Source organism: Acomys russatus, chromosome 24, assembly GCF_903995435.1.
Source record: "Acomys russatus chromosome 24, mAcoRus1.1, whole genome shotgun sequence".
Lineage (NCBI taxonomy): Eukaryota > Metazoa > Chordata > Mammalia > Rodentia > Muridae > Acomys > Acomys russatus.
This window is the reverse complement of record NC_067160.1, coordinates 18,460,040-18,487,647: the sequence shown is the minus strand read 5'-3', so window position 1 is coordinate 18,487,647 and position 27,608 is coordinate 18,460,040. Positions and strand designations below refer to the sequence as shown.

Here is a 27,608-nt window from a genome sequence, read left to right as displayed (position 1 = left end):
GAGGGGAGGGAGGGAGGGAGGGAGGGAGGAGAGGGAGAGAGAGAGAGAGAGAGAGAGAGAGAGAGAGAGAGAGAGAGAGAGAGAGAGAGAGAGAGAGAGAGAGAGCGCGAGCAAATATATGCCTCTTCATATGGCCATAGGCAAGTCTGTGGAGGTATTTTCTTGATTAATGATTGAAGGAGGGCTCATCCCACTGTGAGTGGTGCCATCCCTTTGCAAGTGGCCATTTTCATTAGGAAACCAGGCTGAGTAAGCCATGATGAACAAATCACTTAGTAGCATTCCTCTGTGACTTCTGCTTCAGTTCCTGCCTCCGTGTTCCTGCCTTGGCTTCTCTCAGGAGACCCTTGGATAAGCAAGCTGAAGAAGCCCTTCCCTCTAGAAGTTGCTATTGGTGATAGGGCTTTATCATAGCAATAGAAACCCTAACCCTAACCCCCTTCCCTCCCAATCTTCGGATTCTTACCTTGGGATCAATTGATCCTAGTCCTTTGCTCTTTCTTGTCTGCCTTCTATTGTTCCCCAGATGCTGGCCACACTAAACAGCTTTAAATGTCAAAGCATCAAAAGTTTTATATTCAGTTCTTAAGCCGATGCCCTGAAAGCATATAGCCTATCTCCATCTTAGGCTTTAAAGCCATCTTATAGTGAAGACAAACTAGGTTCATTTCTGTTTCTGATTAAGCCGCTGTTTCTCAAAGACTGGGCTATACCCCACCTGTAACCTCAACTAAAAATGGTTCTGAACTGCTTGTTCTGGGAAACAGCAATCATGTCTTTGTTTCACAAAGTTGTAAATGACCACCTTGCAAGCCTGCCTTTGTTCAAAAAGGTTGTTATAACTACCTTGGTATGACCACCTTGCAAACATGTCTTCGTTTCAGGAGGTTGTTATGGCTAACTTATTATGGTTACGTTCTGATCCTGCCACTCAGCCTATTTTGCCTGTCAAACTCCCCATTTGCAAACTCTCTACCCCTGTGCTATATATAATCCTTGACTTCCTCGTGTCCAAGGCTGATCTGTTTAACCTAGCCTCTCACAAATAAAAAAGCTTGCTTTAATTAATTTGGCTAGAATGATCTGGGCTGATGGTCCTCCTCCTTGCATCTTTGGGATTAACAGCATCTACATACCTACTTGTCATATGTACACTGATATCTAATAAACTGCACAGGCCTAGCATGCCCCAAACAAAACTCCTGGTTCTATCCCAATATGAAACCCCAACTATTTGCCCATCTCACGAAATAACAATTATGATTCTGATACTAATATTTTCAGTAAAACCCTAGAGTCATGTTTAACTATTTTCTCAAAAACTGACCTTATTGCCTCCCCTAGTTGGCACCCTGGCCCAAATGAGAAAACTCCTAGGCCAATGACACAGAACAGCTCTTCAATAAGATCACAGAAGAAAACTTGCCCAGATTAAACAAATACATCTATATCTTGGAGTTTCCATTGCTGTGAAGAGACACCATGACCACAGCAACTCTTATAAAGCAAAGCATTTAAATGGGCCTGGCTTACTTCTCAAAGATTTAGTCCATTATCATCATGATGGAAAGCACTGCAGCACATAGGCACACATGGTGCCCGAGAGGCAGCAAAGAGTTCTATATCCATATCTGCTGGCAGCAGGAAGAGAGAGCCTCACTGGGCCTAGCCTGAGCTTCTGAAACCTCAAAGCCCACGCCCAGCGACACACTTGCTCCAACAAGGCCACACCTCCTAACAATGCTGCTTCCTGTGAGCCTATGGGAGCCATTTTCATTCAAGCCACCACAATACCCATTCAGATAGAAGTATACACAACACCAAATGGACAGGTCCAAAACTTAACTCTGCACAGCATATTACTGTAAAACCATTAAATATACTCTGCACAAGGTGGTCTGCAGTTATCATTTTAAAGTGTCATTCAGATCACACCACTCTTCTGTTTGCTGGGTTTCTGACCCTCTCTAATAGTGAAGGCAAAACTCTTTTTCTAGAAGCTGCTCAGGCTGCTTGACTGGGCTTCCACACTACTGACCTCTTACCCTGCCCATCACCCTGCCCACACTGGCTTCAAAGCACTTTTGTAACTGCTCACCAGTGCTTTCTGAACAGAGCCCTTGCCAGTACCACTCACTCTGCCTTAAGGCTTGATTCGTAACTTCTCCTAGCCTGTCTACATTCTAATGAGGCCTTTTCTAGAAAGATCTTCTAGGGATTGCAGAGCTCTAGAATGCTCCTAGCAATTCTATTTTCTTGTCTAAATGGCCCTTGGTATAAAGATGACGTAATAAATATGCTGAGATATTCCTAAGAGCCTCAGTCTACCTACAGGTGTAAAGACTTGAGTTTAGCCAATAATTCAAGTGAACTTAGCAGAAAACCTTGAGTTGGCAGAGTACCTTAAGTTCAGTCTTATAAGATAATGGCCAACCCAGCAAAGCTGGCTTTGCACTTCTGAGCGACAGGCACGATAAAACAGTAACTGGGTATTGCTTCCCATCGCTGTCTGGGGTAATGTTTTATACAGCACTATAAGTCTAATTTACCTATCTTAGAGTTACTGTTGCTGTGATGAGACACCATGACCAAAGCAAGTTGTGGAGGGGAGGACTTATTTAGCTTATGTTTCCAAGTCGCTGTTCACCATCAAAGGACATCAGGACAGGAACTCAAGAAGGTCAGGAACCTGGAGGCAGGAGGTGATGCAGAGGCCATGGAGGAGTGCTGCTTACTGGCTTGCTCCCCATGGCTTGCTCAGCCTGCTTTCTTACAGAACCTAGGACCACCAGCCCAGGGATGGCACCACCCATAATGGGCTGGCACCACCTCAATCACTAGTTATTTTTGATTGTGGGCCTAGCCTTTAACAGATGAGCCATCTCTCTAGCCCAGCCCTCCCCAACTACTGATTAAGAAAATGCCCCACAGGCTCGCCTACAGTCTGACGTTAGGGAGGCATTTCCTTAATGAGATTACCTCCTGTCAGGTGACATTAGCTAGTGTCAAGATGGCAAAAAAGTCGCCGGTACAACACCTTTAATAATACATACCAACATTCCCTTCCTTTCTTTTTATTTGATATAGGTTTTTCTTTTAGAGAACTGAGTAGACAGTGGATGGAGTTTGAATATTTAAATCTCTACTATGGTTCCAAAGGCAAAAACATGAAATGATCTACTTTGTTCTTTGGCAGTTGCTGGAGTCACTAACTGTGTATATCCCTCAAAGCTACTGTGTTGTAATAGTTTCGCTCCCTGGCTACAAAATCCACTCTATCTTAAATGTCACTGAGGACTCCTGTGGAGACCCTGGGAAGGTATGTGTAAGAAGGAAGGGGTGGCCACAGCAATGGCAACCTCTTCCTGTGGAGTATGCTAACTCCATGAGCTGGGGGCCAACCTCGAACTTGACGGTAAACCCACTTCTCCTAGCCACAGTTGTCAATGTGTCCATTAACTACACATGCTTTGTGTGTGTCACTGTCAGGAGAACTCACGATGCCTTTATCCCCTCAGACATGTGATGGCGCTCTTAGTGACCTGGTAGAGGAGACTGTCCATAACTGTGGTGCCTGCGCCACCACGGTACCGAGTCGAGGGAGAGGGACTGCGGATTTAACTCATGCACACGCACACACACACACACACACACACACGCACACACACGCACATACACACACACGCACGCACGCACGCACGCACGCACGCACACACAATAACACAGCGGGTCGTTTGTGCTAAGAGAGCAGCAGCTGCTGCAGCAGCCGTGGCAGCGGTTTACTTTTCTCCCTGCAGAGTTCCAAAGAGCCTTCTTATAGGCAGCAAAACAGGAATCCTCCTCCCAGGTGAAATCCCTCAAGAGGTGATTGCACACAGGAGGAAAAGTCTCGAGGAAGGGAGGGGTGCGTTCTCAGAGCAGTAAACATGACTAGCTAACCAAGATAAACACAGACGTGGAAGCTGCTAGAAACAGGACATGAAACAGCAAGACAGGCAGGCAGCCCAGTCGGGCCTGGTTCCTACACATAATCAACTTTGGCCACTTGTCCTTACAACCTTAACAAAGGACATTTGCAAAGATAGACCTTTAAGTATAAAAACGTCTTAAAATAGAAACAGATTTCATTCACTGGGCTAGGGACGGCCAGGCGCCATATTTGTATCCATTTCCTAGGAGAATGAAAGTGCTTTCAAAAATCTATCTGTCATTTCTCACCAGTGGCTGATCAAACCTGCCACTGAAAAATGTTCTGAACAGGCAACTTGTAGTACAAGCACGGTTTGTTTCTGCCAGAAACTGACTGCTGGAGTGTGAAAGAAACTCATTAAAAATCTCTTACTGTGATCTTACATTGTTAAAAAGAAGAAAAAAAAAAAGTAAAGAAAAGGCAAGGGGAGAAAAAAATGTAATGAAGAGTACATAGAGCCTATAGCTGCTCTCAAATGCTGTTTCTCTTATTAATCATTTTCCAAGCATTGAAAGGAATGTAATTAGTTCTAGGAATATGGCAAACACTGTTGTTAGGGGAAAAAAATCAGGTAAGTTAACACTTTCATCTTATACTAATATTATGAGAAGTTAAAGGAGGAGGTCGGAATACTGTACTGAGGAGAAAAAAAGGTGTAAAATAGGCAACAATGTTATTTACCTTAATCTTAAAACAAGGTTGACTGCACAAGGACCTTCTCTGTAATCTTCATTAGCATTGGGTTGGCCCTTTGGGGGGGAGGGGAGGGACAAAAACAGACAACATTGTCAGCTTTATTGGGAAAAGAATGAATAAAATCACAGTATCTTGTGATTCTTACAGCCATTTCTGGAAATTTCAAAATTAGTGCTTAACCTGGCAACATTTTTAGAGGGTGAGAAAGGTGCTTAACTGATATCAGGACTACGGGTCTGAATGCTTCACACAGCCAGCCTCAGTTATAGGATGGATTTTGTGCATGAATGTTACTGCTACAGCTAGTCTAAATTAAGGCCATCCATCTTAAGCGGCACCCTGTTGGTCCAGAGCGAAGGGCCAACATCCCCTGGACCTCCGAGATGGACAAAGGTGAGGAACCTTGCCGGGGACCATTGTGACACCTATAATACCAGCATTTGGGCCATGGAGGCAGGAGAACTGCAAATTTAAGTACAGCTTAGGCTACAGGCCAAGACGCTGCTTCAAAAAAGCACAGTCCTAGGGATGTAGGTTCAGTGGTAGAACACTTCCCTACCATGCATAAGGTGTCAGGTTCTATCCCCAGACTACATCTCATGGGGCGGGGGAGTTGTGGGAGTGGGGGGGGGGGGCGGGGCGGTGGCGGCATGACTTTAAACGTAAGCATCAGAGGTGAGCACAGGTTCATCCTCCCTACACCTGTCACCTATCGCCTTGACACAGACCATCTATCATGGATGCCCCTATGACACAGACTGCTCCTGTGAATACCTGGGCTTGCTCAGACCTCCTTGTTGAAATAGAGAAATAAGAGGTTTCAGGTGCAGCTCGGCTCTGGCTGGTAACCTGCTGTGCAACGAGGGACAAGTAATTCTCAAGAGCCCGTTGCTCCTTTAACAAAATTGGTGAGCCACCTGTCTCAAAAGGTTGCTGAGAAAATAAGATAATGTAACAGTGAGCCATAAATTATAAAATGTTAATCAATATTGCCCCTCTTTCCTGTTTACTTCCTTTGCTTTCGGGCCCAAACTTCCTCCTGATTTGTCTTTGTGGGGAGGCTAACCCCCATGGTTCACCTCAGGGTCTTTGAATGATAAGAGTATAAAGGATCGAAACCGAATCCTGCTTCTGCCTCTGGGCAGCTACATGGCCTTGCACAAACCAGTTAACATCTGTGTCTTCCTGCAGCTACAAAGAGACAAGGAACAGTTATCAGATCTCAGAGAGGCTTCCTGGAGCCATGAAGCCCCTCTGTCTAAACGCCTCTTCAACTCACAGCTGTTCCATAAGATAGAAGAGCAGGTAAAACAGACATATAATCAGAGTGCCATTATACAACAAAACACCTGGGCCTACCCCAAGGCTCGGCGTCCATATCCTTGCCTCAGTTGTTTTACCACCCAAGGCAATCACAACACAGGGCTACTGTCATGCATCTGTTCTAAGTATGTTGGGCATACTTGCACAGTCACTGAACTATTGTTTTAATAACACAAGTTGGAGAGATGAATTGCCTATAAAATTCAATGATAAAAGAATCATCAGGAGAGGGTATAGAAAGCCAATCGGAAGCAAAGGAGGAAAGTATCAATTCACCACAGTATTGGTGGCTAGAGCGAAGCAGACTTAAGAATCACTTACACCTCTTCGCTTCTCTCCCACATTACCAGTGATTTCAGAGGTGCCTTGGGTAATCTATTTCTTCTCCAGAGCCTGCTACTTAGGGCTGAGCATCTTGTAAAGGGTGTTTGATAGCAGTGGTGTTCTCTTTCTTTATATCGACTTAAAGCGATGGTTTCTATTGTTGCTGTTTTTCGGAACCTTGGTTTGGGAGCACTACCGTCTGTCTACAACTCTGGGGTTTCTCTGTGAAGTTGTCTACGAAGCACCTCAGACAGAAATGACCGGCAGAGGAACCCACCTGAGAGTCGTGCACAGAGAGGGACTGTATTTGCTCGGGGATGCCACCAGCGTTCATGGAGATCTGTCAAGAAAACAAACATTAGAACATGCAAGGAGGCCAGGGGGAGATGTTAGTCACTGCAACATTGAAATATCCTGATGATCAGAGGTGATACTTTTAGAAGAACTTAAGTAGCAACATCTGGCCAGGTGTGTCCCAAGTGTTGCTGGCCACCCTTTGACCCACTTGTTCTGTCACTCAGAATCCCATGGAGAAGGGGCAGAATCTATGTCTGTAACAGTTTCTGGGATGTCTCTCATGGTTTATGAGGAACAGCATGCTTTAAAATAACAACTTATCTTCTAAGTATCCTGTCATCTAACGTTAAGGGGACCCTAACGAAAAGATATGAAGAATCAGCAAAATCTGCCTTGTATATCAGCACGTTGAATAATTTTTCACTGTTACTTGATAAAGTAAATGTAGGAAAAAAACACACAGACACACACAGACACACACACACACACACCAAAATCATTTCCCTAAAAGAAATGCAAGAGTGAAACTTTTCATTTGAGATTTCTATTCTGGCCCTAAGGTGTTCCTGCCTCGGGCTCTAATTTTGTGGGCTCTACCCTAGAGCCTAAACCTGAGACACAGCCAGCAACAACAATAACAATAACAATAACAAAACCCGCCACACTCGAAAAGAAGCAGCGATGAAAACGAACGAACGAGATCGTATTTCTAATTTATTACCAATACTAAGATCATCAGAAATCTTCGCAGCAAGCATGTTCTGAAGTCTAAGAGAATAAACTTCTTGCTCCCTACGCTCATTTAAAAATAACTCCATTCGGACTGAAGTGATGGGGAGAGACGCATTAATACCTCTGGTTGGTTTACTCTGAAGTACATGTAAAGTTAAGGTGGACAACAGGATTAACACGACGCACGTGTGGAAAAGCAACTTGACAGTAGCTGAAACATGGTGGTAGGTATGTCCCTATAAAGTGTTTTAATGTTGCTGTATGTTTGAAACGTTTTATAACATGTCAGTGAAAAATGACTCTTCGAAACACACCTACTCTCTAGCCACTTACCAGCCGAGGACAAGGCCTCTATCAAATACCCCTTGGAGGGATGGTGCAGGCTGATCCACAACTGTTCCCAGCCTTCCCTAATCCCTTGCTCCTGGACCGTCATCAGGTTGAAGAGCCAGTCGGGTGACTGAGTACAAGGGCCACATGCCTTGCAACTGCTTGTCATGAAGGAGGTACCCCCAGAAGTGCAGGATTCCTCCAAACACACAGGGGTGCTCAAGGTAAGAAGGCGGTCGCCCATACAAAATACATTCACAAAATACAAAGTGCAGGTCCTACTCACCGCTGTGGGCTAACCCTATGAAAGCAGGCCACAGCCACACACTCCATTAAACCGAAACCCTACAAGAAAGCTGATGCCATTAGTAGCGGTCACCCTTCAAGAGCATACAAAGCTTACCAGATTGCTTTCTTTCTAAACAATTTGCTACAAGAAGGTTACTTGAGTGGATATGCTTCTGACAGGAAGGAAGAAGGAAAACAAGAAATGAATGGTGGGTACCTCTGAAAACAGAGGCTCCCAGGCACCTCCGCCTGGCGAAAGAGAGGTGAACACTTCAGAGCTGAAGGAAAAGGCATTGTCTGCTCCCCAACTTCTCTTGGAGCTGGCTGCTGCTTCTACTTTTAATAACATTGTAGCAAAATGAACAGTGCTGTTCTTGACTGCATCTGGCTAGAGCAGAACACAGACATCAGTGCACAAAGGAGTGAAATCCGGGGACATTCTGAAGCTTAGCTGATGACAAGGTAGCAGACCAGTTTTGAGCTCTGATAAATACACCAAGATTATGTGAAACATTAACACTAAGAGAAACTACAAATGGAAAATTATTCTGAAACAAAAAGCTAATTTTTGGAAACTAGATTTCTGAGCACAAATCTACCTTTGGTCACAAGGAAATCTGAAGGGCAGTCCATGCAATAAATGACAGTGGCTGGAACAGAGGCTGAGCAGCCTGTGACAGACAGGGGTCAGCATAACATATTTGGGGAGAAATCCGACCTTTCTCTGCCTTTACATAGAGGCATCAATCAAACACGCCTGAGAGCTGCTCAGCATCAGAGAGGCACCTTTCATTAGAATGGCTTTAACAGCTAGTCGAAGTTTTGATTTATTTATTTTATGTATACAGTGCTCTATCTGCATGTACAGCTGCACGCCAGAAGAGGGCACTAGAGGGGATGGGTGGTTGTGAGCCACCATGTGGGTGCTGGCCCTGTAGAAGAGCAGACGGTGCTCTTAACCCCTGAGCCATCTCTCCAGCCTGCAAGTGGCAGTTTTTAAAAGACTAACAAGCAACAGAAATAAATTTAATCTTCACATTGTGTTTAATCTCTAGTTAAACCTAGTTTTTTAAAAAATGCATTCAATCTAAACCCACAATGAAAAACTTCCATGATGGGAATAAGATCCTAGGCAAACAGGGTATTCTGGCTATCCTAGCTAGACTCAGGATAACAAAGTCTTTCTACAGCCTTCGGGTAGGATTCGCTTACCTCAATCAGTCAATCTGTCCGCTGATTTCTGAAATAGTCCTTTCTTCCTTATTTAGTTAGGTATGTATGTATGTATGTATGTATGTATGTATGTATGTAGGTATGTATTCATTCATTCCAGACAGGTAGACATCAACGCGGAAGCTTTGGGAACTTAAATCCACAACCTTCTCAGGCGCCATTCTGCACATCTGGATTCAGAGTGACTTCTGCAGGTTTTCCCAGTCAGTCCTTTAGATCCTGGTCCCTGATCAGAATCAGGTGAGAAGCATCTTAACCTCATGGCTGCCGAGACCTAACTCTGAGCCACCAAATGCAACTCGACTGGCTGAGCCTAGGAATCACTTCACTGTTTTCAAGGTCTTGCTGGCTCTGATTGGAGGCAGGGCCGGAAGACTTCATATTGTCTAAGCGATGCGTGTGGCTTTTAAAAGAAACTGTTTCACAATGCAAGCCTCGGTGAGTGTCCAAAGGGAGCTTCATTTAAAGATAAAGTCAGCTTCCGTTTTTCACATAGAAAACGAAAAGAGTGACGCAAAAGTGACAAGTCATGTAACAAGCACTTCAGAGTCTCACAAAAAGGAGCTGTAAACCACTTCTCAAAAGGAAGTTAAAGCCGGGTGGTGGGGGTGCACACCGTTAATCCCAGCACTTGGGAGGCAGAGGCAGGCAGATCTGAGCTCAAGGCCAGCCTGGTCTACAGAGCGAGTTCCAGAACAGCCAGGGACACACACAGAGAAAACTTGTCTCAAAAACAAAACAGAAGAGAAATCAATACTGGATAGAAGCTGGAAATTTTAGATAAAATTTATGAGCTAGGAAATATGCCCTAGAAAAATCGAGTCCTTAGCCAGGCCTTTCTTTACACCCTTCCCCAAAGATGAACAGCTCCCCGGGAAGCAAACTTTCTCCTCTCTGTGCATAAATCCTCACGGTGTCTGACACAGTTCCACCCAGACATAAAGCATGGACTCGGGTTTTGATCAATTAATTCTCTCCAGTTCTAATATTAGTATTGTTGTTAATGAACTTTGGTCTCCATGGACTTCTGTCTCCAAGCAGAACAACGTGATAAATAAGAGAGGGTGATGTACAATTGCTGCGAATTATTAATTACTAGTGGGTAAGCTTCCCAGAAGATCATATATATATATATTTTTTAAACTGGGCCAATTTTTCAAAGTGCTGGGCTATGAGTTTCAAGCTAACTAGTGTGAACTCTGAGAGCTTAAAAGTCCAAATTGGAAATTGTCTCCAAGGTAGAACACCTCCGAATGTAGCACAAGAGCTACCTCTCCCTGGATACCACACTGACAAATACCACTCAGGCCTCTTGACCTTTTCCAACAGATGCTGTAGTGCCGGCATGGGCTCCTTGGCCTGCCCAGGACGGCGCTCAGCAGTACACAGGCAAAGCGCTCATCAAGTGCCGCGTCTCACTGTCTGAACACCGGAGTACCAACACGGCTTTTGCTGGACTTCACTTCAACTACGTAACGCCCTGTGAACTTTTATCCCCACTCTGACTGCAGAAATATGACAGCTTATTCATACTTCTGCTCTATGTTTTCACTCCAGTACGTGGATGGTCATGTTACCAACACACATAAAGGCTACATTCAGCATCCAAGAGGAACACACTTACAGACAAAATGCTGCCCTAGTGTTCTGGTCAACGATGACCGAACTGCCACCTTTGTTGAGTCAATGATGGTGCTTGAAGCATCTTCACGTGATCTAAATCTAGGCAGATCTCATGCTTTCAATTAGAGATGCAAATGGAAAAAACCTGAAATCTGTGCATTGCTCTAGGCACAGTGGGAAGGTGGGCAAGAGAGGGTAGAGTTCATGATACCCCACAAAGACTGTCCCAACATCCCGATACAACGTGTTTCCCAGTGTGTCCCATTGTGGGGGGATCCGCCACTGTCCCTACACTGAAGAACAAGATCCTCGAGCAAAGTGTATGTTGTCAGTATGAAACAGAAGGAGTGTCTCACAGATGGAGCAAGGAAAAAGGCAGGATCTGAAGGACAGCCGACACCGGTGGGCAGGTACCTGACAACTAACAGCAGCACGACACTTTCACCATGGTGGTCGGAAAGGCCGAGGACAGTGGCCTGTGGCTCTGCTGCTGGCTTGCTAAAGGCACAGCTTGCTACTGCTACTTCAAACCCAATGTAAGATGCGTTTCACTTAACCAAAAGGAACTGTCTGCTAATTAAAAAGACAGGAAGTTTGGATAGGTATCTTTTCTAGGCCACAGTTTTCCAGTTTTGTAATGAGGCTTTAGCAAGGTACATATTAATTACTATCTGCGAAAAACTGCGAGCTATTTAAATATTCTCCAATTTCCTCGATGAGTATTAGCATGCTGTAATCATCATTAGGCCTTAGGATAATTATTCAGATGGAGGAAGTAAGTAAAAAAAATGACCTTTGTTTAAAAAAAAAATGACCAGTTCTCAGCGAAGTCAGGAAGAGTGTTTCTTGGTTACCTAAGTCACCCAGAGCATTTAAAGGTCAAGAGTCATAGATTCAACCTGGAGTTTCTCCCATGTCAATGTCTGCTTTTCTTCACCGTAAGTTAAAGTGCAAGGCAACTTTTACCTGTATTTCAAAATACTGAACACTACAAGCTAGAAATAATTATCTCCTTGTGAGGGCTAAGGATTCCACTGAGTCCCATGTGACTCAGCCATCTTCTTGGCCACCTCCTATGCACTATGATCATCCCACAGCGTGGGGGAGGGGGGAGGAGAGGAGCAGATGCTCAGGGGGAATTCTGGGTAATTCACCATACTCTAATCAGGCCAAGGTAACTCAGAATCAAAACCAATAAAATCTAACTGCCTTTCCTTTCTCTCCTACTCCATGAGATTGTGAGGACCGTCTTCGAAATGGATCAAACTCTGATGCCAGAATGGGGGAATAAGAGAGTCAATAAATGAGTACGCAAATACACACAAACATACATACGTAATCATCAGTCCTCACCTCTGGGTTTTCTTCTTTTACTCTTCGTGACTGTAAAACAATCATATGTGCATTAAAACACATGGAATCCTGCAGAAACACTATGCACAGGGTAGCTGGTGTCGCGATCACGGCTTGTTACCTTCTCTTGCGAGGCAGCAGCTTTCCCCTCCTCGCTCTTCTCGTCCATCTCATCATCGCTCCACTCCCAGTCTCCATCTTCAGTTTTATGGAGGTGACCGCTTGACCCCGGAACTCGCCTTACCTGAGTCAAACATAATAAGCCATAATTTTACTGGTTGGGTATGCCCCGCACTCACTGCTGCTGGTACCATAGGGCTCTGAAAACTAAGTGGTTAATCAATCTGCAGGTGACTGGACGATAACACACCAAGGGACCCAACAGCCTGAAGACTCCTGCTCTCAATATCCTTCCGAAAATACTGTGTTCTTAAAATTCATAAGTGTCATATACAGAATGGAACATTTTAAAGAATACCACAAACGTGAACCATTAAATACGGACTGCCTTCTTCACTTGCTGGCAACTTTGTGAGTTACCACACACACAAAGTCGTGTGCCAAGTTTCAGAATTGCCTAAGGAAATGCACACAGGCAGCTGACTGCTGACCGAGTGAAGGCAGAGAAACCTGGGCACCTGATTGAGTCACATTCGGCCAGAATATCAGCAATCTAAAACCCGTGTCCACAGAGCAAATCCCCACCCACTCCACGTTGCTCTTTTCAGATCCTGGCTTCATATCTGTTCCAGGATTCTGTTCAACCTACAAAACAGTGTTAGTCACTTCCTGGAACATGTGACACTTGTGAGATGACAAACACTGCATCTTCATCCTCAACCTGGCACTGGCTGGGGCCATACTCAGGCTTCCTCTGTTACCCCATTTTGGGGACATGGGGGTGTCTGTGTATGAAATAATACATAGGGCGCGCTTTCCAACTGTCCTGATGTTGGTAAGAAAAGCTTTTAAAGGCAGAGGACAATGGAGAACGAGCTCCTGACTATAGTAATTTGGGATGTAATTTGGCAAAGCAGTGCAAGAGATGAACATGTGGACACAACAGCAGGTGGTCCACTGGTTCAGAGGAACTTCAAGTGGAAGAGGACCTTAGGGACCATGTGTTCAACCCCTTCATTTTACAAATGAGGAGATGAAGGCCCAGAAAGTTTCCCAAGAACAAGCTGCTGTCATAGAAGAGAGAAATCAAAGGAAGAAACGAGGAGTCAGACATTTATTCTCCCGATGTCACTGAAATCAGAAAGAAGCTGTCTAGATAATGTCCTATGAAGACTCTGGGAGTCTCTGATACGGAGCTGGGGAGAGAGCCAGATGGGAGGGATTCCTGCCTCGCAATCACAAAGACCTAAGTTCGATCCCCAGCACCATGGCAAAGAGAGCTCTGGGCGGCGGCATGCGCAATCTCAGTGGTGATGAGATGAAGACAGGTGAATCCCTGAGGCTCACTGGCAAGCTGGCAGAGTTTATTTGGGTAGTTCCTGGACAGTAAAAGATCCCGTCTTTAAAAAAAGAAAGGTGGGCATTATTTAAGAAATTATATCCCTAACTCTCTTATAGCTTACACACTTGCAAGTATGCACACACGCACATCTCTATGGTGTGATGAAGTGTATGTTTCTACGATGGAAAACATTTAGCCATTACACAAAGAGCAAACACTGAACAGTTTAAATATGAGTATTGTACATGTCATTATAAACACAACATGCACAGAGACAGGCTGGATTTGAGATTATCATGTGTAATCTGCCTGCCTGTTCTAAAAGATGAGCTCCAACAAAGGAAATGCAAAAGAAATAAAATTTATTCACAGTTGCAATTAACTTTTAAAAGATGCAGTCATTTTTACCATCAAAACAAAAAAAAAAAAACAAAACAAAACGCTCCAGGTGCGGGCGCGCGGAGCGCGGTGGCGGGCGGGCGTGGGAAGGACACCTTTCCTGTTGGGCTGGAGGACTCAGGGCGTTCGTTGGAAGGCTGAGCTTGCGCGCTGGCAACCGGGTATTATCTTCGGGACAGTCTCTGCCCTGATTATTCTAAGTTGGGGGCGAGGGGGTCGCTGGTCCATCCCCCCCCCCACGTGCTTCTCCACCCCTCCCCCAGAGGTCAGCCTGGGATGACCCAGTAGCCTCCGCCTGAACTGCCTCCACTCGCGGCTGAAATTAGGAGTGAAATGGTTGTTTGGCAACTTGGTGTTTTCTGAACTCTGGGGTTGTCGGGTGTGGTGGGTCAGGGAGAATTAAAGTGTCGGTTTGGATGATCAAAACAAAACAAAACAAAAAAAGCAACTCACTTTTGAGATACCCAGTGCAGCAACCCCGTGCTCAGCATGGATGTTTTTCCCCACTTGGAGCTTGAATTGCTGCAAAACCTATTATCACGTTAGTGGTTCTGAAGGTTCCTTTTTTTTTTTTTTTAAGATTTATTTATTTATTACATATACAGTGTTCTGCCTGGATGTACACCTGCACACCAGAAGAGGGCACCAGATCACATTATAGATAGATGGTTGTGAGCCACCATGTGGTTGCTGGGAATTGAACTCAGGACCTCTGGAAGAGCAGACAGTGCTTTTAACCACTGAGCCATCTCTCCAGTCCCCTCTGATGGTTCTTAAAATTGCTGGCAAAGTACTACAGAAATAAATGCTGAAATGCACTTAAGGATTTTTAGAACAGATTGCTCATTTCCAAACTACCAAGAAATGCGTAAGGAAAAGGAACTAATTCTCCACTGATATGTACAATACAATTAATTTTCCTGGCAACACTGATCGTGATGAGGGCCATTGGTTAATGACTACATTCAAAAGAAAGGACTTTAGAGCTGTAACAGTTATAAAACAGATTTTCAACTAAGAAGTGAGAAAACAAATATCATCATGGACCAAAAACAAAATAGCACACTGCCTTTATGAAAAATTGTAGAAACGAGGGATCGCTGATAAATTTAGTATTCTCTGCAAAAATTACACAAAAGAAATGTCCTTCCTCCAGAAATAGCTCAGATGTGTGCTCAGAAACACAGACCATGGCTTATCTCCCAAGCACTGCCTTTGTGAGATCTGTCAGTGTCCGATCTACAAACAGAATTCAACTGCAAAATATAAGATGCAAGCCCTTCCCATGTCTGCCACACTACAGAAACCTAGCTGCATCTGTCGTAATTTTATTTGGTAAATGAGAAAAAGATAAAACAAAGTGTCTATGATTATAGCTCCGGATAGTGAAAGCTTTGGCAGGATGTGCCATTAACCCATCCTGGTTTTTTGACCAAACCAGTAAGCATATACCTTAACTTAATCAGGACAAAACATGTTCAAAAGACCCAAAATTTATTCACAATTGCAATTCACTTTGAAAAGATGCAATTGTTTTTTTTATATAATACAATTTTTTATAATACAAAAACTATAAAGGAAAAAGATTTAACAGTATCAAAAATAAAAACCCAAGTTCTATCTGTACAGTGGTCCCAGGTTCACTCTGAGGAATGAAACTGCAGCAAAATTTGCAAGCCAGGTTTCATGTTGTCTTTTATGTGACAGTGATATCCAGTAAAGAGAGCAAAAATCAACTGTACGAAGTTGCATCCTCAGAGGGAGTTTATAGGGACAAAGCAACAACTTTTACCTCATGGGGGCAAAGCACATCATTTTACAAGGCCTTCTGACTTAGGAGAGCAAAAGGACTTTGGACAGTAAAGATTGGGGTTGGGTGGGTTCTTTTCATCTGCCTTTCAATGACTACAATCCATTACAGAATGGAAACAAAGCTCCAGTTTCTCACTAGCGCAGATGGGAGACAGAGGAGCTGTGGTGCTCGCTGGCCAGTGGCCACTGGGCAGGTGTCCAGGGCAAATATGGGGCACAGCATCCAGGGGAAGAAAGGAGAAGGTAGCATGGTAGGCCAGAGTGCTCCAATGGCTCTGGTGGCATCTTTGTAAGTAACACACAGCCCCTGACTTCAGACCAGGAAGGATAAGCAATCTATAGGGGAGGCAACAGAGAGACCTGCTACACATGGCACTGATCATAGAAATGGATATGCAAGTCTCTAGCACACTACTGAGCAAAAGAAGAATGCGTGTCCAGCCTGCACACCCAGCCACTCACCAAGCACCATCAATACCACTGACTGCCACAGAACTCTCTGACACTGGGTCTTGGAACCTCGTTGGAATAATTTTCCCCCATTATGAAAAAGCCTGAACTCAGCTCCTCTCCCCTGAAGACACACAGTGTCCCTAATTCTTCCCTGTACTGGAGTCATAGGGGACTAGCCACCTCTGCCCACCCAAGCTCCTCTGAACAACAGAAGGCAACACGAGGCATATTTATATTTTTAGTCATTCAACTAACAAGAAGCATTAAAGTTCTTTCTAATTAATTGCTATTTTTAACATACTTGAGGCAATGCCAGGCAAACAACAAGCCTTCTAAGTTATTAAAAATTAACAAACAAAATGAGACTTGGTAAGGTTTCAGCAGTAAGCATTTCACTGTCTCCAGGGCACAATGCCAGCACCAGCCCTATCTAAACACTGGCTCTCAGCATCTCTGTCCTGCACATGCTGCCTGGCCTCCAGGGCCCCTCCAGCTCTGTCCTCTCCTGCCTGCCATCACACACAGCCTGGAGCCTAAGCTGACTCTCCACGCTTGCATTCCCACGTGTCTCACACTCCCCTCCTGTGGCTGGCTGGTGCAGTCTATGTAGCACACCATTGAGAATACACGCTGATTTCGCCTCTACACCCAACCCTTGGCCATCTTGCCGGCCTGGCTGCACCCATTATTTTTATCACACACCCTCTCGACTCTGTGTCCGTTGTGTTTACCCTCCATCTTTTATCCTCCTCTGCCTGCCTCTGCTGTCTGTTGCCTGTCTTAACCATAAACATGGCTGCTTCTCCCCAGTATGTATTGTCACAAAACAGTGTGACTGTGAGTCCACAAGCCTTTCCCATGGCTTCCCTTTCCACGCTGAAGGATAGCTTTAGAACACAGCATGTCTTTGTCTTGATTTCCAAGTGCACGGCTGGGTATGGACAGCATACACACACTTCAAGGCTAAATTTCAGAACCCTCTACTATCGGCCTCATTCTAACACTGCTGCGTTAACACCTCTAGATTTCTCCCTCACAGAAACATCCACCATGTCCACTGTGGTGACCTGACCCTTCCAACATGAGAGCTGCCTCATTATAAATACCCAAGACCTGAAAGGCCGTCTTATCAATACGTAAATTGTCCTCACAGCCAAGTGTATCAAATATTGCATTTTGCATCTTTTGCCTCTTCAGCTACCACAACGTATGCCGCCGTCCCCTTTAACACTGATATTGCCTTTCCTATTAAACACAATGCTGACTCATCCCTAAGCCTCTGCTTTCTCACTCATTTTGGCCTTCATATTACGTCAAGGAGGCGTACAATTAATTTCTCACTCTGGTCTATAGGTTGACTTCAGACATTTTAAAATTCAAGTCTCTAAATAGTCTGGCCTGAGATTATATTTTTGGGACCCAATCTCCACTACATTCCTTTAGACACTCCACAGCCTGGGTATGTACAAACTACATACTTTCTTCACTCTGCTACTTCACACATGTATGACATGCACCTTGACCTAACCTGTCTTTCCATGTTCTCCAATGATCTCCTTTTTTAATCTAATAAGCCTTTTTGGGTCTCCCATTTGCCATTCTGCCTACATGTTTTCATCATTCTCCTGTTTACTATTTTTGATAGGTGGCCAATCAAACTGTATATTGCTTCAGGGAACAGGACTGGCTTTGGCCTTATTACAAATCACTTTTTGATTTAACCAGTCAACAGAGTTTTATGAATCTCTTCCTATCAAGTGCTAGATCAAATAGGAATAAAATAAGTGCTGATATCTCAGTAAATCGCAGTCAGAAGACGAGGACTTAAGCTAGCTGTTTCCATAAACAATGAATGCTATAACCAAGATAAAGATACAGACTCTGGAAGACCTGGTTACACAGACAGGATGAGTCCTCATCAAATGACAGCGAGGGTTGTGAGGTCTGTGGTGAGCACAAAGAGCAGGCAACAGTCTATATTGTCTTGGGAGTTACCTGACTAACGTCACAAAAGGAGATTTCTCATACCTCTTACTGGGGTTTTTGTTTAACAGTTTATGGTTCATGTAAGAAGCACTGTCAGCCCGACTGGCATTATTTCCTTATGATGTTTGCACGTACACCTACACTTATCTGTACTGCATATACTTTTTGGTGAATAGAGAATAATGTGACTCCTTCAGGTTTTATCAAACAGCCTTGCTGTTATTTGCCTTCATGTTCTTTCTCCTTCTGTATTGACCCCTCTCATGCCTACCCAGTTTGAGACCCTTCCCCATTTTTCCATTTCCCACTTCATAGCATTAATCCTTACTACATTCTAAACTGTATCCTTATACCCAGAGATTAAGCATAGCTGTCACCCTTCATTGAAGAATCTTCTCTTTACAGCTGATGGAGATACTTAACAGAAAACCACAACTGGACACAACACAGAGATCAATGGCACCTGGGGATCCTAACCCCAGTGGATACATTAACATCACAGTTTCTGCATCTATGGCTCAGAAAACATCACACAGGAGGAGGCGGAGCCTGTAAGAGTCAGACTATTAGGAAGCCTGCTGTGAAACAGTCTCTCCTAGAAATGGCTGCATAAACAAGAACAGAACACTGGCTATATTAATCAACCTGCTAACATGGAAGGTGGAAAGTTTTGTGGGGTCCCATCTCTAACGAACTATGGCCAACTAATGGGGCAAGTCCCTTATTGATTATCCAATACAAAGTGACCCCCTGACACCACATACACACAAACAAACCAGATTAGGCAGGATGCATTTATACATTTTTGTATACCTACCCAACCATATATATGGGGCAATAATAATCCCATGAAAAGAAGATATCAATTTGAGAGTGGGCATACATGGGAATGGTTTGATGGAGGGTACCTGGAAGAGGCTGGAGGGGAAAAAAGGGAATGTGGAAAGTGATGTAATTCTAATTTACTTTAAAATGTATTTTAAAGAACAGGGTATAGAGGAAGTGGGTGGGAGGGAGACACTGGAAGGCAAGAAAAGAGTGGGGTCGGGATTGGGATCTAAAATTAACAAATTAATTATAAAATTATAAAGGCAGGACAAATTTTGCCTATGTGTTCACAGCCTCTGTTATATACCCAGCAGTAATTTGCATTTCATAGACAAAGAGAGAGAAGAAATATGTAATTTGGGTTTTATAGACAACGGGAGGGCAGAGGAAGGATACACAGGAAGGGGGGGTGCCTCATAGTGACAGCAGGAGGGAGCAATCAGTATGTTAACTGCCCCCGTCATCCAACACTGCACAACTTAAAAACAGCAAAACACAGGTTCTCTGTGGCTATCGGACTCTGATCACAGTTGACCAATGCTGAGACACCCCTGGAGAAGGCAAGCCCTCTCCCAACTCCAACACACAATAACAGTGTAAGACAATGAGGGCCTACTGTTGTTTCGGGAAAGCTTTTGTTTGTTTTGGGATTTTTTTTAGGGGGTGATAGCTTACAGGGAATGCGTTACTAGAAGCTAGAGGGATGGAAGACCTTGGCAGGTGACCCCACTGACAGCCAGAGCAGAGAAGGAAATGGAACAGACTCAGTGTTCCAGCTATAGAGACTTCCAGGCCAGACATTCAGAAGCCACATGTGCATTCTGCACAACACAGATGACAAAATGTGAGCACAGGGAGATGACCTCAGAAACAAACTATTACATCTTAGACGACTTCTCATTTCCAACTCATCCAGGCATCAAACGACTTTCACACCAAGAAATGACTTCAGAGCAGGATCAAGCCCAGGGTGGAACTGTATAGCCCTCTGTCAAGACTTCAGACGGATCCAAGGTGTCGCCTCACAGAAACCATCAAAAAAGCCTAAGGCCTTCCAGAAATCTTGTGATGTAGAACCACTAAACTAAGTAACAGTGTTCTTATGACCAATAAAGTCATTGTCCTCTTGTCATGGCACAAGGAGACTGGGAACAAAGCAAATGTGGCACGGCTTTGTCTAAGGGGCTGAAGCCAATGAAATTCACAGAAACCCTACAGTTTGGAGATTTGTTTGCTTATTGGTTTTGGTGCTTGAAATGTTACCAGGTTAGACTAAAAGAAAGAGTACAAAGTAAAAGAGGCACTTCAGATACCCAAACATACAATGGGGTGCTTCAGATCCCCAGCATGCAATGGGACACAGGTTAGTACCCAAACATGCGATGGAAACATGCAACTGAGATCTTTGGGTACCCACACCGGCCAGCAAGAAGCGACTGAGAAACTACTGTGCTCAAAGAACAAAACAAAACAAAACCAAAAAAACCAAAAAAACAAAAAAACAAACAAACAAACAAAAACTTGACTCTTTTCTATCTACAGAGAACTTAAGAAAACTGAGAATCCAAAAAGAGGAACTGAGTACCACGTAGAACAGCAGAAGAGGATGTGGTACCAGGGACCTGGGAGATTCCGTGGTTGCCATATATCTGAGCGCTTCTTCCTTCCTCCTTTCGGACAAGCTCATAGAATGCCTGCCTCCTTAGCTTATCTGTAATGTGTGAGGAGCAAACGTGTCTCTAGCTCAGAGGTCTTCACAACAGAACTCAAAGAACCAACCGACTCTTCTCTGTACAGCGCCTCCTCTATACTCAGACCAAGTTTAGATGATAAGGCCCTTTAATTGAGGCCGAGCCTAATACTATCATAAGGAAAGACTTTTGGATTGCGTGGATCTTACAAACACAAGGCTGCATTTTATGTGCCTCGGAGATGGAAATTGTCATGGTCAGAGGATAAATGGAAGGCAGATTTTCCTCCCCAAAGCACATAATAGTGTCTCTCGCCCCCACCCCCACCCACCCCCGGTCCTATGGTTTCTTCTAGAATCACATCACTCCACTATCAAAACATAAAATACAAAGCCAGACACGTAACCTCAGCTCTGCAGGAGGCTAAGTCAGGAAGATGGCTACTTTAGGGTGTATGTGGGCTATGGAATAAGTTCAAGGGAAGCCTGGGTAACTTAATTGGAGTCCAGCATCTTTTCCTCAATCTGACTAGGTTAGTGCTTCATGCAGGGCTGACAGAGCAAAGCAGACCTGAGGCAGCAGGTCAGAAAAGGCGATCATGTGTGAGTGTGTATTTGCCTATGAGGTCATAGCCTCTGTTATATACCCAGCAGTAATTTGGATTTTATAGACAAAGGGAGAGAAGAAATATGTAATTTGGGTTTTATGTGCAGAGGAAGGATACACAGGGAGAGGGGCCTCATAGTGACAGCAGGAGGAACACACACACACACACACACACACACACACACACACACCTTATATCTTCATCATGTGCGCTCTGCAGGCTCTGAATACCAAACAGCCCAGATGAGCCCCATGAAGATACAGTCTTCAGACAGCCCATGTAAGTGCAGCTGTGTGAGGCCAGACAGCAACAGGCCAAGGCTTTCTCTAATTCTTGACCCTTAGAAAACAGGAGACTTTCAAAAAGAACTGTCATTGTCTGAAGCCACTACAGTCATGGTGATGGGGCATACAAAAATGAATAATCAAGGTAAGGACTGATGAGGTAATTTCTTTCAATTTTGTTTTCCATTCTAAACACTGTGACTCTTTGAAGCTCAGCAAGTTGCATTTGATAAGCCTCGCCATGCCAGACAAAAGACATGACCATGCTTTGCTTTTCAAGTAGCGATTTCCAACTGTAGATACACTGGGTCTATGAAGTCCCGTTTTAATTCACACCTACAAATTATTTCCATCTGACCATGTTATTGCACATTAAAACACCAAGAAGAGAAAATGCTTATTGCTATTAATCAGAGATAAGCAGCTACTGCTAAATCTTGGCCCTTATCCTCAGTGATTCCTATTAACACCTTTTAAACTATTGCTCAAGTTGCCGGGAGAAAATTTGGCATCTCTTTCTCTGGAGCATCAAGGGCCACAGAGATGAGGACTGGAGAGTCTTCTATAGGCGATTAGAAAAGCTTGGGCAGAAACAGATGATGTTGATGAGTTAATAATGAATGGTTCTGGACACTGAAGGACGTCTTGCAGAACTTCCTGATAATCCTTTAGCAATTTCTACTGTGCAAATAATAATAAAAAGATAAATGCTGCCCTTCAGGTAGCGACAAAAGAATTTTGTAACTTTGGAAATCCAACATGAAACAGCAGTGTCTTCAAAGAGAGTGCAGGGGATGCTCTCGAAGAAGCAGCACAAAACAGGGAGGCAATCAGACTTCTTACTCTGTTTTAATCCCATCGATCCTCCAATATGGCACTCCTCCAAGTCAGGGTGACAAAGAACAGTGACACCCGCTACCAGCCACGAAAGCAGCATCCAATTTTGCAGCTATTGTCTTTGCAAAACTAAAGCTTCTGCTGGAATGGGTGCCAAGCTGCTCTGTAACTTCAGCTAACGGAGAACAACGGCAACGCTCGCCCTGGTTACAACAATCAGCACAAAGCGAGAAGACAGACACACTTCTCATCAAACTGAAGGGAGAGCAGCAAACAGTGTTCGGCTCCAGGGTAGAGTGGAGGCTGCCTGGATCCTGCAGCAAGTGATAAGGGAACTGAATTGCAGAAGGAGAGGTGGGGACTGAGGAAGATGAGCCTGCCAGCTTACCATACCTCCCAGAGGGCGGTATAACTAAGGGCTGGAACCAGACGGATCCTCAAGGGACACAGAGAAGCAAGGTGGTGGTCGGTTTCTAGTCCCTTGTGTCAACCTGGCTACACTATGGTCCACAGTCACTCAAATCAAAAGCTAATCTAGGTGAGGCTATGAAGGCATTTAGGGGATGGGATTAAATACACAATCAAAACAAGGGAAATTCTCCTTGATAAACTGGCTGGGCCTGATCCTTCCATGCTCAGCCAGGATTCCTCTGAAGAATCTGCCCCCATAACTGCTTCTGTCGTGCCTCGGGGTCCCAGGCTGCCCTTCGCGACAGCCGGCTCCGGCTCCGTGGATCCCAGCTCAGCCTATGCAGCCCTGCAGCTGAGTGTGCCCACCCTCCGCAGTAAGTTTTGCTTCTCTGCAGTCTCATTACTGGTATTTACAAACAAAAGGGACATTAACCAGCAGAAGAGCAACACCAGGGTGGGCATCCTCTGGGCTTTTTGCTAATGGAAAATGGTTAGCATGCCCAAGTGAAATTTAAAAAGAACTGGAACAGAGGAAACAAGCAAAATGCGCAGTAACTGAGGTAGCATTATCCACTGTAACTTAGGAGGCTGGCTCTTCTGAGGAGAGGACGCCTAACAAGTACAGGAGCGAGGTGCTGGTTCAAACAGCTCCACGTTCAAGGAAGCCAGGGTAAACCTTTCATCAAGAATGAGCTTTGATTAGTGACCAGAACAGTCTGGAGTGATACCCTGAAAGATCCCTAGCCAGCCTGGGCCTGACAAACATGGCTCTGGCAGGCCTTGCCCATCTCTTCTCTCCAATTCCTTCTGCCTTGCTAAAAGAACCCGATAGATTATATTCCTAAAGCTACCCACTTCCTCCTCCTGAGGCTGAGCACCAAAGCCCAGCTATTAAAATATTGAAGTCCAACAATCAAAACGCTCCCTTAGGCTCACCTAACTAACATACCCAATTCCTATTAAATGCATCATCCTAACATGGGGGTTTCCCCCTTTATAAAGCGCCATGTTGCTCTGGGATATGGCCATCTCCTCTGTGACAGCCCTTTGTCACCAGCCCCCACCCCCCACACAAGACTCTTCCTCTCTCCCTTGCTCCCCTTCTTTCTGTCCTTCTGGGGCAAATAAATCTCTGTGCTGAGAACTTAGACTCGAGGTGCCTTGAGGCAGTATTTTCAAATGCTAACGCACTCATTTGGTGGAATGAAAATGAAATTCAAACCCAGGAAAGTATAAAAAAGTAGTCCTGATATTTATATTTCCACCAAGAAACCTGATTCGTAATATATACACAAACCTTTTATTCAAGACAAGGCTTCATGCAGCTCAGGCTAGCACAGCCAGAGATGGCCTCATCTGATCCTCCTGCCACCAGCTTCAGAGTGAGTTACCTTGTCCAATGTGATACTGGGGATTGAACCCCAGGCCTTGTACCTACTAATTGACCTATGATATCTCACATTTCAAAAACATTGTATGAAAGTTGTGTGCGTGAATGCCACAGCCTTTCTTCATAAAAACTGCTGAGCGCTGCTCTGAGGCTGTTTCAGCTTTTCAGTCATCCGATGGTCCAGGTTGGATGATAGCAATAGTAAAAAGCACACAGGTAGTAAATGTCCGTCAGGAAGACCCAAATCAAGTCTTATCACCCGCACAGTGGCGCACACGGCGCAGCTGTTTCATATAAAACAGGAAGATGAATAGCGGCTGCCATCGGGGTCTCTCAGAGGCCCAGGGTGTTTGCACTGCTTATCAGGGTTACGCTTACGCGGCTCAGGTGGAAGCAGGCTTGGTCTGTGACTGTAAAATCAACAGCCAGCCAGAGTATAGAACAGTGTGTAGCCAATTACAAGCATCAAGCAGACCATCAAGACATAATTAGCAGAAAAACCTAGCAGAGGACAAGAGCATCCATCAGTTTGCCAGAGAACATCGGGGTGGTGCACGGATAAACTTCCAGATAAGTCTGCGTGTTTCTAAAAGCTTTTACAGGACCTGGGAGGTCTGCTGGCTCGAAAGGGGTGCTTCTCTTTCACTGCGGTTTGGGCTTCCAGGGGGCCACAGCAGGTTAACACTTCTCTCTCCCTCGTTCCATACTAACTTGGAAATCAGCAGGAACAGCAGCTTCAGGTCCAAAACCTCAGCTTTGCATTTCAAAGGTAATGACCTGGCTCCGGCCTCAGCAGGAAGCACCCTACCTCTGTGGACAGGTTCTTGCATTTAGACAAGACTTATCTGCTCCTCAGCTGTGCTGAGCAGGACTTTCGTCCCTTGCACAGGCATGGCCAGGAGCCCCAGAGCAAAGGGGGTGGGGGGAAGGAGCTTTCCTGATTTATCTCCTTCCCTCTGCAGTCACCAGTCAGAAACCACTGAGCTGTGCAGAGCAGCCCAGGAGTGCTCTGCTACAGGAACGGGCCTTCTTTACCTATCGGGTGCATGCATTCAACCAAAAACTAAGGATTTAAAATTGAAATTATAAAGCCTTCTTAAAAAAAAAAAAAAAAAAAGGATCACCGCTTTGAACACAACAGAATAAAAGACTGACTTTTCCAGGGGGGTGAAGCATACTGTGAGGGTGAGTATTCCCCCCTTTTCAGGCACTAGAAAACAAAGGAATGAGGTTTCTAACATGACATGACAGTGGAGTCAAAGGAGAACACCAACGTATCCTCACTGACATCAAAGTATCCTCAGCGACATCTGTTGCTGACATCTGTTGCCACAAAAGTAACAGCTCGGGATCTCCAACACGGTTTTTAAAAAATCCTTGTCCACTTTATTTTTTTAAATTTAAGTAATTTATTCAGATTACATCTCAATTGTTATCCCCTCACTTGTGTCTTCCCGTTTCCCCCTTCCTCACTTTTACCCTATACCCTGGGTCTGTGACAGAAGGGGACCTCCTCCCCCAAGCTTACGATCACAGCCTCTCAGGGCTCATCCAGGCAGCCTGCTTACCCTTCCTCTGAGTGCCACCACAGTTGGTTTCTACACAGTGGTTTCAACAGTGGACACTCACAGGTGTTGCAAATGACCTGCTCCAGTAAGTGAAGCAATTAGCAAAACACTTTACCACATAAGAGCCGTCATATATTTGGTAATAAAAACAGCGGAAAAATAATTTATCTGCAAGCTTTTCAATAATGAAGTCTATAAAATGAAATAAAAAAAGAAATGCAATTAATGACACCAGTGCGTATTTACTAATGTTCTGCCTTTTGATTTCTCACTGTCAGGGAGATGAATTTGTGTGCTTCCACGTTATTTTATAAAATGATGGATTCTGGGTTTGGTTTGTCTTTTGTGTAGGCTGGCATTTGTTACAAAATTACAAAGAAAATATTCTGGTATATAAGAAAATTTGGATCTAGGAAGAGGCTCAGGCATACTGTAATTGCTTGTATTTAGTGGCATTTAAATATATATTTATTGTTTGAACCATAATTGTCTGCTGCCCACGAAAAAATTTTGCTCCAACCCTACATGCTTCCCCCACATCCCCCCCACCCCCAACGAGGAATGTCCAAGCCCAGTATTCAAACCATCAGAGAATTCCCAGAGGAGTAGGGAGCAAGCAATTTAAGAAAATTCAATTAGCTCCCCAAACCCTGTTGCACTTCATAGCCATGATCCGCAGACCCAGTATCACCAACAGATGATTCGGGGACCGAAAACCCAGCTCTATGAAGGACCAGCAATGACACACGGGACACTACTGTATCACAGCAAAGTGTCACCAGATGAATAAATAAAATGAAAGAATAATCCTGACACAGGACAGTTCGGAACCCACCACCTCACACCCTTACAAAGCTACAGTCCCTTGCTGTCAGGGATGATTTCACTGGGAGGAAATGACTAACAGAGACTAGAAAAAAGTGAGGTTGAAAGGCCTAATTTATTCTATCTGCTTGAGCAAAGTAGCAATTGATGTCAAGGTAACTGCCGGTCATCTTCTAAGCATCTGAAGAGCCTGTGAGGAAGGGCACAGCTTTAAGAGGGAGCAACCACAGCGCTCAAGGTGGAAACAGATGGGCCCATCTGCCTCTGAGCTGACACAGTAACATCACATCGTCCTGGGGATAATTCAAAGAAGCAAACAAGTCCATATTGCTTCAGTGAGATCACTGTTGTGTGTAACCAACTCATTTAGCCGGCCTGTTGTCTGCGAAGGGCAGAAATGTCAGGTGTGACGTTTCATGGAAAGCATACGCCTGCTTGGGCTTATAACCAGCACTGATTGGTACCCTGGCTTCAAAACGGGAGAGTTGCATTTCTAGCACAAGCCTGAGCTGCTAAGGAAAACCAGCGACTGCACCAGGACGATCTGCGTTTGGAGACATTCCTGATAGTTAAATTCTTCTCTCTTCCTAATCACTTTACTGGTCGTTCTACCAAAGCTCTTATCCCACATGCATCCACGTAAGTTGTAAGTTACAGTTCTGCCAAGAGATGAAGAATCTCCTGCATAGCAGTGTTACCACCCTCCCTGAACACAGGATTTCAGCCTAGCCAGAGGGGCACCTCCCTTAACTACTGCATGAGAGAAGCTAAGACACTATAACCCAAACAGGGAGGAAGAGTGGCAGGTGTCATGTAAGCGTCACCAGCCAGACAGGACCAGGCCTTCCACATCCTCCTCTTTTATGGCACAGTGTTCACTTTGGCT

General features: G+C 44.6%; 1 protein-coding gene across 1 annotated transcript in view; it reads right to left on the bottom strand.

Annotated features, from left to right (window-relative positions):
- Positions 1-27,608, bottom strand: part of Stk39 (serine/threonine kinase 39) — a 273,478-nt gene that overhangs the window by 95,591 nt on the left and 150,279 nt on the right. The window contains exons 11-14 of the mRNA XM_051166094.1: positions 12,291-12,413; positions 12,170-12,199; positions 6,591-6,653; positions 4,652-4,719 (exon numbers count right to left, since the gene is read on the bottom strand). Of these exons, the coding sequence (XP_051022051.1) occupies positions 4,652-4,719; positions 6,591-6,653; positions 12,170-12,199; positions 12,291-12,413 (284 nt within the window). The remainder of the gene's footprint in view (positions 1-4,651; positions 4,720-6,590; positions 6,654-12,169; positions 12,200-12,290; positions 12,414-27,608) is intronic.